The sequence below is a fragment of the Budorcas taxicolor genome, chromosome X (genome assembly GCF_023091745.1).
Source record: "Budorcas taxicolor isolate Tak-1 chromosome X, Takin1.1, whole genome shotgun sequence".
Classification (NCBI taxonomy): domain Eukaryota; kingdom Metazoa; phylum Chordata; class Mammalia; order Artiodactyla; family Bovidae; genus Budorcas; species Budorcas taxicolor.
Window position 1 is genome coordinate 91,167,860 of NC_068935.1, and position 12,889 is coordinate 91,180,748.

At 40.4% G+C, this 12,889-nt stretch overlaps 1 protein-coding gene across 3 annotated transcripts in view; it reads right to left on the reverse strand.

Annotated features, from left to right (window-relative positions):
- SMC1A (structural maintenance of chromosomes 1A) overlaps window positions 1-12,889 on the reverse strand; it is a 46,667-nt gene that overhangs the window by 17,439 nt on the left and 16,339 nt on the right. For all 3 annotated transcript variants that reach the window (XM_052663789.1, XM_052663788.1, XM_052663790.1), the window contains 4 exons: window positions 10,450-10,591; window positions 7,978-8,123; window positions 7,733-7,886; window positions 6,249-6,359 (listed from right to left, as the gene is read on the reverse strand). In XM_052663789.1, the coding sequence (XP_052519749.1) occupies window positions 6,249-6,359; window positions 7,733-7,886; window positions 7,978-8,123; window positions 10,450-10,591 (553 nt within the window). The remainder of the gene's footprint in view (window positions 1-6,248; window positions 6,360-7,732; window positions 7,887-7,977; window positions 8,124-10,449; window positions 10,592-12,889) is intronic.

Consider the following 12,889-nt stretch of genomic DNA (forward strand, 5'->3'; position numbering starts at 1 on the left):
GGCAATTTCCTGGTGGTCTAGTGATTAGGACTCAGCACTTTCACTGGCGTGGCCCAGGTTCAATTCCTGGTCAGGGAACTAAGATTCTGCAAATCACTCAGCACAGCCGGAGGCAGGGATGGGGCTGGGGGATAGTATGCAGTGAAATGTTCTTGCAAAAAAATTACTTAACACAAACGTATCAAGCCTCTAAAACAGTTCAAACTTCCAATTTATAGCAAATACAAGGTTAGGAAGAACAGATCATAGCATCCAGTCCCATCACTTCATGGCAAACAGATGGAGAAACAGTGGAAACAGTGGCTGATTTTTATTTTTCTGGGCTCCAAAATCACTGCAGATGGTCACTGCAGCCATGAAATTAAAAGATGTTTGCTCCCTGGAAGGAAAGTTATGACTAACCTAGAAAGAAACTGGAGTCGCTCAGTCGTGTCCAACTCTTTGTGACCCCATGGACTGCAGCCCACCAGGCTCCTCCATCCATGGGATTTTCCAGGCAAGAGTACTAGAGTGGGCTGCCATTTCCTTCTCTAGGGGATCTTCCCGATCCAGGGATCGAACCCGGGTCTCCCCGCATTGTAGACAGATGCTCTACCATCTGAGCCAACAGGGAAGTCCTAGATAGCACGTTAAAAAGCAGAGACATTACTTTGCCAACAAAGGTCCGTCTAGTCAAGGCTATGGTTTTTCCAGTAGTCATGTATGGATGTGAGAGTTGGACTATAAAGAAAGCTGAGTGCCAAAGAATTGATGCTTTTGAACTATGGTGTTGGAGAAGAAACTTGAGAGTCCCTTGGACTGCAAGGAGATCCAACCAGTCCATCCTAAAGGAAATCAGTCCTGGATATTCATTGGAAGGACTGATGTTGAATCTGAAACTCCAATACTTTGGCCACCTGATGGGAAGAACTGACTCACTGGCAAAGACCCTGATGCTGGGAAAGATTGAAGGCAGGAGGAGAAGGGGACGACAGAGGATGTGATGGTTGGATGGCATCACTGACTCAACGAACATGAGTTTGAGTAAACTCCAGGAGTTGGCCATGGACAGGGAGGCCTGGAGTGCTGCAGTCCATTGGGTCGCAAAGAGTTGGACACGACTGAGTGACTGAACTGAATTGAACTGAGAAAAAGAAGTCAGAGCTTTTCAGAGAAATGGCTAATTCCATATCTAGGGTGGAAAATATAAAGGATGAGCCTGGATGGACACACCAGAAATCAAGGAATATATCAAAGAGTGTAAGAATTGTGTCAAAATTATTCAGAAGCCAATTTGAATGAGTCCCCATGGGCCAAAGATGCCAACGACTTCATACAATAAGGATAATAATCATAAGAGTGCAACACGTCAAATGTTTAAATCTAAAAGTTCATAACAACATGAAAACAACTCGGTGGCCATATCTTGAGAATGCCAAAGAACCAACTCATTATAAACTGATAAAGAGAAAGAATCCAGCACATATATCCTGCCTTTCCTATACAAAATACCCCAGGGTAACCAAATAATTGATGAGAGAAAATCTCTTTACAGTGTTCTAGCTAATAAAGAAATGATAGACTAAGATGACCATTTTGCAACCCTTGACAAATTATATAATGGGTCTAGGCAATAATCATCATGGCTGCAAGCTACACAAAAAGAGCCACTGACCAGATGTTATAAACCTCTTGATGGAAGTAACAACCTCATTTGAAGCAGTCTTGACCAAATAAACCCCGAAACTTGAATCTAATCAAACCTTTAGATTTGAGCTGTCCAATATACTGGCCATAAGCCACACATCACTACTGAACATGAAAAATGCAGCTAGCGTGACTGAGGAACTGAAGATTTTATTTTACTGAATGTTAGATAATTTAAATTTAAAAACTGACAATTCAGTTACTACTAAACTAAGTATATTTGTAACAACTTGGGTATGTGGTTCTCCGTTTTCAATTGTAAACTTTAGGATATCTAAATACAGATCAAGTATTTTTGAAGAAAATTTAGAATCCAAATGGAGATATGCTAGAAGTGTAAAACAGATAATGAATTTTGAAAACTCAGTACAGAGAGCTGGTCAAATATCGCATCAATAAATTTTATAATGTTTACCATTGAAATGTTAATTCTTTTGGATATACTGGGTTAAACAAAATATAGTATTAAAATTAATTCCACTTTTTAAAAGTTACACGTGAGTCATACTATATCTGTATTTAACAGCACTGATCAACATTTAACTACCCACTTACAGGAACTACAGGGTCTAGCAGAACTCATTTTTTTGCTTTGTTCTGGGGCAATATTTTAAAAACCACAGGGCATAATCAACAGTATAGAACATAGAAAATCCTTCAGGAAAAATAAGCAAATTTCTTCAACAACAATAAATATTGTAGAGAAAAATAAAAATAGACAGGAGGAACTTCTGGATTAAATGAGACATCAACCAATCACTAAATCAATTATCTGTTTCTTTCATTTTATTTGACTCTCAATTCAAACAAGCAAAGAGTGTGTGTGTGTATAACAATCCGGGAAATGTGAATACTGATCATAATATTAATATTAAGGAATTATATAATAATATATAACAAGGTTAAGCTATTGGGTTTTTGGTATGATAATAATAAATATTTTAAAGAATTTTCTCTTATAGAGATACATTCTGAAATATTTACAATACAAATGAAATGACATGGTGTCCAGAATTTACTTTTAAATATCCTGGGGGTGGGGAGGGAGGAGAGGATGGTGTGTGTCGGGGTGCACATGAAACAAGTTTGGCCATGAGTTGATAACTGCTGAAACCGGTGATGGCCATGAGGCAGCACGGTACTATTTTACTCATGCATATGAAGTTTTCTGTAATAAAAATCTAAAAATAAGATCAGCAAAAATCAACGTGAAGTGGCTCCCAATGGCCAAGAATGGGATAATACGAGTATCAGAAAGAAAAATGACTCCAAATAGATTGAAAAATACCAAAACACATTTAAGCACTTAAGTTCATAAAAAATATAAATTAGAAACCTTACTGGTCACCTTTAAAGGTTATAAGGGCAACCAACTCTAAAAGCTGAGAAATAAAGGCAAGGAATTAAGTATTTATTCTACCTTTTCTGTACTAACTGTATTTCAAAGGAACTAAACAGTTGATGTGAGAAAGTTCTTTTTAGAAATCCAATTAATAAACATAGGAGGAATGAAAAAAATCAGAAAATTACCATTTTGCAGCCGTTAATAGATACAGGCAATGATCATTTGTTAATGACTGCTAAAACCTGCTGTGAAAGGCTGATAGGGAACTTGATAAAATTCCCTTATAAAATTGATGGGGCTAACAACACCTTAACCTGGTGATCATGATTGTTTTTTCTTTTTAAACTTTACATTATGTAAATCTTGAAACATTCACAAAAATGCAGATAATGATGAAATGAACCATCACGTACCTATTATCAGTTTCAATAATTATCAACTCATGGCCAATACGCTGCCATCTACACCTAATTCCTTACTATATTCAATTATTTTCAGACATTACATCCATAAATAATTTCAGTATGTATTTATAAAACAGGGATTCTGAATCTCAGCACTAATATTTTGGGCCAGATGATTTGTTGTTGTGGGTAGTGCCCCTTGTATACTGTAGGATGTTTAGCAGCATCCCTGGTGTCTACCCACTAGATACTGGTAGTAACCCTTGTTCTAGTTGTGACAAGTGGGTGTGAAAAGAGTATCTCCAGACATTACCAAATGTCCCCCACCCGTTGAGAACCACTGTTGTAAAACTAAGAATGTTTTTTACCACACACAATACCATTATCACCTAGAAATATTAACAGCAATTCCTGAACATCCATCATAAACTATCTGGACAGTTCAAATCATCCTGATCACGCTATGTGAAAAATTTTTTTACAGGTTTTTCAAAGCAGGTTCCAAATAAGGTGCCCACATTACACTTGGTTGCATGTCTCTTAATTCTCATTTAATCTATAAATTCCCCTGCCTCTCTTTTGTTTGCAGTAGATTCAAGAGAGGGTGACAAATTTTAACTGGTTGATTTGTCTCATAAGTTTATAAAAGTTCTCCCTTTTTGTTTATTTCTTTCTTCCCATTTATTTATGGAAGAGACCAGGCCTTTTGTCCTTTTGAGTTTCCCACAGTCTGGATTTAGCTAACTGTATCCCTGTGCTTTATTTAACATGTTCCTCTGGCATCAGTGTTTCATATAATTGGTGGATATAAAAGCTTAGTATTTCATAGGTAATGTCATGTATTCATCAAATCTTATCACTACAAAGACAGAACTGATATTCAGTGTCTACTGATGTGATGCAAAAGGAAGTTTACAAGTACACAGCACCACCTATTCTTGGCAAAAATAAAAAATAAATCTGAACCCAATCAAACCATAGATTTACCAATCAGTTTATAGGAAACACAGGGATGGAAGAACATGATAAATAACACCATGGGACACAATCAGTCAAATTCAGAGAATAGAAAATTGTACAAGACCAATGACCCACTTTGTTTTTTGGGGCCCCAAAATCACTGCAGATGGTGACTGCAGCCATGAAATTAAAAGATGCTTACACCTTGGAAGGAAAGTTATGACCAACCTAGACGGCATATTGAAAAGCAGAGACATTACTTTGTCCACAAAGGTTCGTCTAGTCAAGGCTATGGTTTTTCCAGTAGTCATGTATGGATGTGAAAGTTGGACTATAAAGAAAGCTGAGCACCAAAGAAGTGATGCTTTTGAACTGTGGTGTTGGAGAAGACTCTTGAGAGTCCCTTGGACTGCAAGGAGATCCAACCAGTCCATCCTAAAGGAGATCAGTCCTGGGTGTTCACTGGTAGGACTGATGTTGAAGCTGAAATTCCAATACTTTGGCCACCTGACGCGAAGAGCTGACTCATCTGAAAAGACCCTGATGCTGGGAAAGATTGAGGGCAGGAGGAGAAGGGGACAACAGAGGATGAGATGGTTAGATGGCATCACTGACTCAATGGACATGGGTTTGGGTAGACTCCAGCAGTTGGTGATGGATAGGGAGGCCTGACGTACTGTGGTTCATGGGGTTGCAAAGACTCGGACATGACTGAGTGACTGAACTGAACTGAATGACCCACTTTCTATCATAAACAGGAAGAAAAAAATAAAAAGGGATAAGAAAATGTTATAGACCAAAAGAGACCAATTTTAACACATGGACCTCACTTGAATCCTGATTTAAAAACACAAACTTTTTTAAAAAAGATATTTATGGGACATTCATGGAAATCTAAACATTTATTGACTATTAGGTGACATTGCAGAGTCAGTGCTAATTTTTTGGTATGATATTGTGGCTACATTTTTTAAAAAAGAATCCTTCTAGAGATATATACTGAGGTATATGAATGAAATACCTAGAATTTGATTTTAAATTTGCCAATTAGGAGGGGGAAGGGAATAAAAAACAGGATTGACCATATGCTGCTAATTACTGAAGCTAAATGACTGGTACTGGGGTTTATTGTATCATTCTCTTCTCTCTACTTCCATATCTGTTTGAAAGTTTCCTTAATAAAAAGCATTTTTAAAAATATCAAGTTTCCCTGGCTATAATGATAGCTTGGAAAGCATCAGAAACTATTCAGGGGGCTCCTATAGTGGTCCATGTGAGAGGTGAAAGCAGCCTGCACTAGATTACAGTACAAACAGAGAAAAGTAGAATTCAGTAGACATTGGGAAGGTAGAATCGACAGGGCTTGCTAATTTATTAAATATGCAAAGTGAGAGAGTCAAGGACATTGAAGAGGCAGATTTGGGGAGAAAGGCTGGAGTTTGAGGTACCTGTGAGACCTAGCATAGAGATAGCAGCTGAAATCCTGGGAGAGGAAATATGAAGGATGAGAACCCCACATAAGGAAAGGATGCCTGGGACAGAGCCCTGAGGAACCCCCAAAGTTTATCTGTTCAGTGTACAGGAGCTTGTTCTCCATGTATCTAGGCTGAGATGCATACACAGGTGGAAGGCGAAGACTGGTAACAGGCAGGGACAGGGGCAGCTGGGAGTGGGGGGTAGAAGATGTGCCTGTGTCTGTGTGTACATGAGGGGAGAATCTAGATCACAACTTCACTCCCTTGCAGTGTGCCCCTCCTTCCAGACATGGTCTGTCTCCACAGGGGCCCCAGATGGGTTGATCCTCTCTCTGGACAGCTGGGAGGATGACCCCACCCCCCAAGACTGAACCTCACCTTCAGATCCTCACACAGGTCGCCGTAGTCAATCTCGATGAGAGCCTCTCGTGCATAGATATTGGAAGTCCGTTGGGAGCCACTCACTGAATCCTCCCCTTGGGAGCTACCCTGCAATAGTGAGAGGGAGAGTCAAACGCAGCTGACTGGCCATAAGAGTACACTTCTAGAGGGGGCTGGAGAGGGGGGCTTCTTGGCAGCCTTTGATGCCTTTGAGAAGCACCTCGATAGAAAGCACTTGTGGTAGAAGGAAGAGCAGTTTTGATGGCAGAAAGACCTGAGTTCAAAATTGGGCTCTACCACTGACTAATGACTTCCCTGATGACTCAGACGGTAAAGCGTCTGCCTATAATGAGGGAGACCGGGGTTTGATCCCTGGGTGGGGAAGATCCTCTGGAGAAGGAAATGGCATCCCACTCCAGTATTCTTGCCTGGAAAATGCCATGGACAGAGGAGCCTGGTAGGCTACAGTCCATGGGGTCGCAAAGAGTCAGACACGACTGAGCGACTTCACATACACTGACTAATGGTGTGACCCTGGGCAAGACATGCTGTTGCTCGAATCCTCATTTAAACACACAAACCCTCATCTGTAACATGGGACCATGCCTGCCTGGCAAGGCTGTGCTTAGGATTAGTAGTAGTTATATCATGTGCTACCATGATGCCCGGCACACTGCCAGCGTTCAGAAGATTTTGCTGAATCAAATGGAAATGCTATTCGGGAATAAAGGAGGGAGAAACACATGTAGGACTGAGATACATGTTTAGGTCAAAGACAAGTGCAGACCTCCTCTCAGTTAACAGTCCCACTCCCTTGCTATCAAGCCTCACTTCTGGGGGATAAAATGCCTTGGCTCTTCTATTGGCTTGTGTCTTTCCCTTCCCCATAACTATGCTTCATCACCTTTGGGTTGCTGCTGTCCCTTACCCAACCCTCTCCTGACCGGCCTCTCTCACTGGAGCTAAGTTACCATCCCTCAGGACCCTCAGCTTCCATCTTCCTTTGCTCTTGGGATGAGATGGTTAGATAGCATCACCAACTCCACAGACATGAATTTGAGCAAACTCTGGGAGATAGTAAAGGACAGTGAAGCCTGGCATGCTGCAGTCCATAGGGTCACAAAGAGTTGGACATGACTGAGTGACTGAACAACCACCAATATCCATAATCTGCTGGAACTATCTTAGCTCAGGTCCCTGAGGTTAATGAATGATTTCCTCTTCTCCTGGCTTACCTCCTTCTCCACCTACTAACAAACACCCTACCCCAAAACTGCCCTCTCACATCAAGGCTATTACCTTTCACCTCACCTGTCTTCACAGCTTTAACCTGCCTCATCTCCTCTGCATCCCTCCTTTTGTCACTCACCACCCTCACCCACCATCCTTCTCTCTCTCACCTGCCCTCCCTGGCCACCTTCATCCTCCATCCCTGGTTATGTTGTTCACAGCCCACACCCACCACCAGCCATGATACTCACCTCTTCCTGACTGATATCATCCATGGTGCCCTTAGACAGTGGCAACTTGATGTCCTGCATCTTGCAGGCCTGTAGCAGGTTGTGGCGGTCACTGCGCTTCTGTTCAAGCTTGGTCTCAATGGCTGTCACTTCCTTCTGTAAATGGGTCATTTCCCTAAGAAGATCCAGGGAGATAGGTGAGATCCAAATCCAGCAAGCTGCCCATAATACGTACTTCCCCCAAGCCCAGACCTGCACCCACTCACTTGTTGGCGCCCCCCAGTTTCTTACGAATCTCCTCCATCTCGTGGTTCTTGTCATTCACCTCTGACTTCTTGGCCAGGTGCTGGTTCTTCAGGTCTTGTAGCTGGGCCATGGTCTCATCTATGATCTTCATATGTCTTTGCTCCTCCTGGGCCCAGCAGGGGGAACAGGACAAGAAGTGAAGGCTTTCCCTCCATTCCCACTAGAATGGAATGGAATCTTCTCCCTCTGTGCCCACCCTTTCTACCAGGTGGTTTGTTGGAATCTATCTTCGATGAGCTCTGCTTTTACAAACCCCCATAACTCCTCTGGCTTCCTTTACCTTTTTCCAAATTATTTTGTTGACCTCCCCCCAACCCCAATATACAAACTGCCTGCTGTAGAAATGTTCAAAGTATAAAAAAGTATGAAGTAGGAGGAAAAAAAGAAATTACTTGAAACCCAACCAGGCAGAGGTAACCAATTAACATTTAGCCTATCACCTTCCAATATTACTTACGGACAAGTCTATATAGTTGAGACTAAATTATAATTAAAAGTCTATATTCTGACTTAATGTTATTTAAGCATCTTTTTCACATCAACATTACTGTCACAACCAACAACATCAATGTTTTTAAAAAGCATAATACTATATGTTTTCCATGAGTACACATATAAGAGGACTTCCCTTGTGGCTCAGCTGGCAAAGAATCTGCCTGCATTGCAGGAGACCTGGGTTCAATCCCTGGGTTGGGAAGGTCACTGGAGAAGGGAAGGGTTACCACTCCAGTATTCTGGCCTGTATAGTCCATGGGGTCACAAATAGTCAGACATGACTGAGCAACTTTCACTTCAACTTTTCACACATATAAGAATGTAATTACATGACTGAGGGACTTTCACTTTTCACACATATAAGAATGTAATGAATGCCTATAAAATCTGGAAGAATACACTCTATATGACACTGGCCCTAGGAAGAGTAAAAGGACTAGGATTGAGAGTGGCCAGTCAATGGGGATTATAATCTTACTTATTATGTTCTGATTTTTAAGGAGAACGGTTTCATTTTGATCTGAAAGTCACAGAAGGGGATATATCTGCAATGCATAAGAAATAATATGCATACAGAGAGTGCAAATGCTAATATGGCAAATAATGACTGATGATCTTGGTGACAAGTAGATGGGAGTTCTTAGTACTATTTTTGCAACTTTCTGCTAAATTTAAAATTATTTCAAAATAAAAAGTCAAAAAGAAATAGATGATTCTTGATCATCTACATGTCTTCCTACTCCTGCCCCAGAATTTTACTTCCCAATCTCTATTTGCATTGAAGATTGTAGTGACACCAAAGAAGACTACTTCAGTCATCAGGGTTTAATGGAGGGGGAAAAAAAAAAAAAACAACAAAGGCAGACATAAAATGATGTACTTAAGCCAAGTGAGAATCAAATCACCTCATGTAGGGATGTTGAAAGGAACTAAAGTTTCACAGCAATTTAGGGAATTCCCTGGTGGTCTAATGGTTGACTCTACACTCCCAATAGCAGGGGGCCTGGGTTTGATTCCTGGCCAGGGAACTAGATCCCAAGTGCCACAACTAAAGATCCTGCATGCCCTAACGAAGACCTGCAGCCAAAGAAATTTAAAAAAAAAAAAAAATGCTCCACGGGAATTTAAAAAGAAGGAGTGTGGGTAAATGAGTTGTCAAATAACCACTGGAACAGGCATGCTTGACTCAAAGAAACTGAGCCATGGCAGTCAGGCACACTGTGAATAGGAACTCAGTTTCAGCAAAACACCATCACCTGCTCACTGAGTTCATGTGGTTAATTATAAAATTAATTTGGAAGTTTGTCCTGGCTTTTTGGTTAAGTGGTACGTTTGTACATATTTAACATTAAGGATATTTTAAGCTGACATAAATCTTTAAAAGAGGTCAGTATATCACTCAAATTTGAAACTATTAAACTACACAAATACTTACGTGAATGTAGCATAATTTGCTTCAATCCTAATTCCCAGGAGACACGGGACAGTTTCCTATATGGAACTATAAATATTTGTCACTAATTATCAACCTGTGTGCACAAAGCTATGCCAGCACTTTGGATCTCCTCAGGTATTAGTGAGTTAGGAGAAATGTATTCTGAAGACTCTCAGTGGATGCTGCCATATGGCCTAAGAATGCCGGTCTTGTGCAACATAACATGCTAGTATCCTTTTTTTTTTTAAACTTGGGTGATGTGATAAGAAACAAATTACATGTAATTTTTAATTTGCATTCCTTTGAGTTCTGCGAAGGCTCAATTATGGATATGTATTTATGGGTTATCTGAATCTCTCCTTGAACTGTTGATGCCACTCATTTTTCTCCCTATTTAGGTCTTGGTGTTTTTCTTATTTAGAGGAGGGCTTTATAAATTATGGATATTACCTCTTCTAATTTTTTCTCCTAGTTTTTAGTTTTTCATGTTCTCCTTTCTTACCTTCTTGAGCTTTTCTATCTCATTTTCATCTTTTTTCACTGTCTGCTCCCACATGTGTACTTTATCCTGGTCCTCCTTCAGCTGGTTCTTTTCAAAATCCAACTGGATACCCAAACGAGTCTTCTGATTCTCAAATTCCAAACTGTGGGGAGAAAGGAGAACTAGGCCTAAGGCACAGGGACTCAGTTACTGCTGAATATAAGTCACCACTGAGCTCATCCACACAGATCCATATAAAACTGTCCCCTCAAGTTACAGAACTAAGTTCCCTGGCCTAGCTTTGTAGGTATGGCACAAGGCAGAGGAGATTGGGCCAAACTCTATTAAATTTTTCTTTAAACACTGGAGCCCTCCCCTGATAAGTTCCTAGAAGCAGATATAAAAAGGTCCACCTGAATCCACTAGCTTTGTTAATTTCTATTTATTAAGCTTCTGTGTAGTTTACATACATTACCTCTAATCCTCTAATAGCTCTACAAGTAGGCACTATTATCCTAATCTTACAAAAAAGGAAACTTTCGCCAAGAGGTAAAAGACTTTGCCCAAGGCCATATAGCTAGCAAATGTGAGATCAGATCCCAGTCTATAAACACCAAAACCTGGGATTCTTCTCCTATGGCATCCTTACAATATAATGTGGTAGGATAAGAGGACTGGTATCCCAACTCTGCCATTTACTGGTAGTGAATCTCAGACAAGTTAATTGTATCTCTTTACCTGTTTTCTCAACTGAAAAATGGAAATAACAATAGTACGTACCTCAGTTATTGGGAATTAATATATATAAAGTTTTTAGAACCTTGCCTGGTACACAGTAAGTACTCGATAAATTTTAGTTATCATCACCATCTCCAGGTTGACTGACTGTATTCAGTTCACGGGCTTTGACTCTTTCCAACTGTCCCCAAACCCCTGCACATACCTCTGCCGCAAGATCCCAGAACTTCTACGAGGGCAGAGATTGGATAGTAAAAAAAAAAAAAAAAAAAAATGGAGAAAACAGATCCCTGGTAGTTCCCTCCTCCCTAACTCTTTAGAAACTAAAAAAGTAGGCAACTAGCATACACAGATATTAGCAGGACAGGCAGGGATGACTTCCAACTGCCCCTCCACCCCCCAATGTGGTGTGACAGATGTTGCCAGATGTCTTGCTAGCAGCTTAAACCTATTAGTCACTATAATCCAAATAGAATGTAATTAACTCTATAATTTTGAGCTATGCAATTTTAAGTTCAATCTCTTAAGAATGACTCATAAAGCCTTCTGTGATCTGGCCCCTGCTGACCTCTTCAACACCCCCACCTTCCTCCTGACCCCATTTTTCTGCTCCAGACATTCAATACTTAGTTTATAGAACAAAGCATGCTCTCTCACACCTCTGAGCATGCTGTTCTCACTGCTTGGAATTCCATTCTGTGTACTGCCTGGGTGGCTAAATCACTCTATAGGTCTCCAGTTCATCACTCCTTGTTCTGTAAAACCTTTCCTGAGGATTGCGAATAGGTTCTTCGTTTCAATTATACTTTGTTGGGTTCCTCCCTTTTGGATGCAGTTGAGTTAATCATATCCCAGAGTTCATGTAACTTTCATGATCACTGTCTGTATAAGACCTTTCCCTTGTCTCCTTGGGTTCAATCAGATTTCTACTCCTATTATGTTCCCTATAGTGAGCAAATACACCGAAGTGATGTACATTATATACAGACAGGTAGATACATACATATGTATATAACCTTAAAATGCATATACTTGTAAAATGTTGCTTTTAAATTTACACAAATGTACAGTGTTATAAATTTATCCTTGTTACTGCCTGTAAATCTAGTTCCTGTCTGAACAGAGTATTCCATAGTCTGTACAGTCATCACATTTAACTTGTATTTCCCTGCAGTGACAGCTGTCTACATTGCTATCAATGTCCCACTATCACAAAGTACGCCAAGATGAACAACTCTGAATCTGTCTCTTTGAGACCTGGTGGCCAAAACTCTTTGGGATACAGACCCAAGGAGTGGCTTTGCTAAGTCAAAGGACTCATGTAGACTTATTTTCACCAAATGCTGCTAAGTTGTTTTAATTTGCCTTTATCTGATTAGGAATGAGACCGAACATCAACTCATGGTTATTAGCCATTCGAGCTTCTCTTTCCATGAAATGCTAGATATGACTACATCCTGTCCATTCTTCTACTGAGTCTCTAGGTTTTTTTTTTTTTCTTCTTGTTGATCTACAGTTCCTTGAACATTTTCCTCTGTACTTTCTATCTACCTAAAGTACAGCATTATTCTGAAATTGCTAATCTACTTGTTTATCTCCTCCACTACCCCAAAACTCCCTCAGGACAGGAACAGTCTCTGATTCAATTCTATATCCCTTGAACCTGGCTTGGGGGTAGGAGACCAATGAACTGTTACGATATGGGTGATGGGCTGACTGAAGC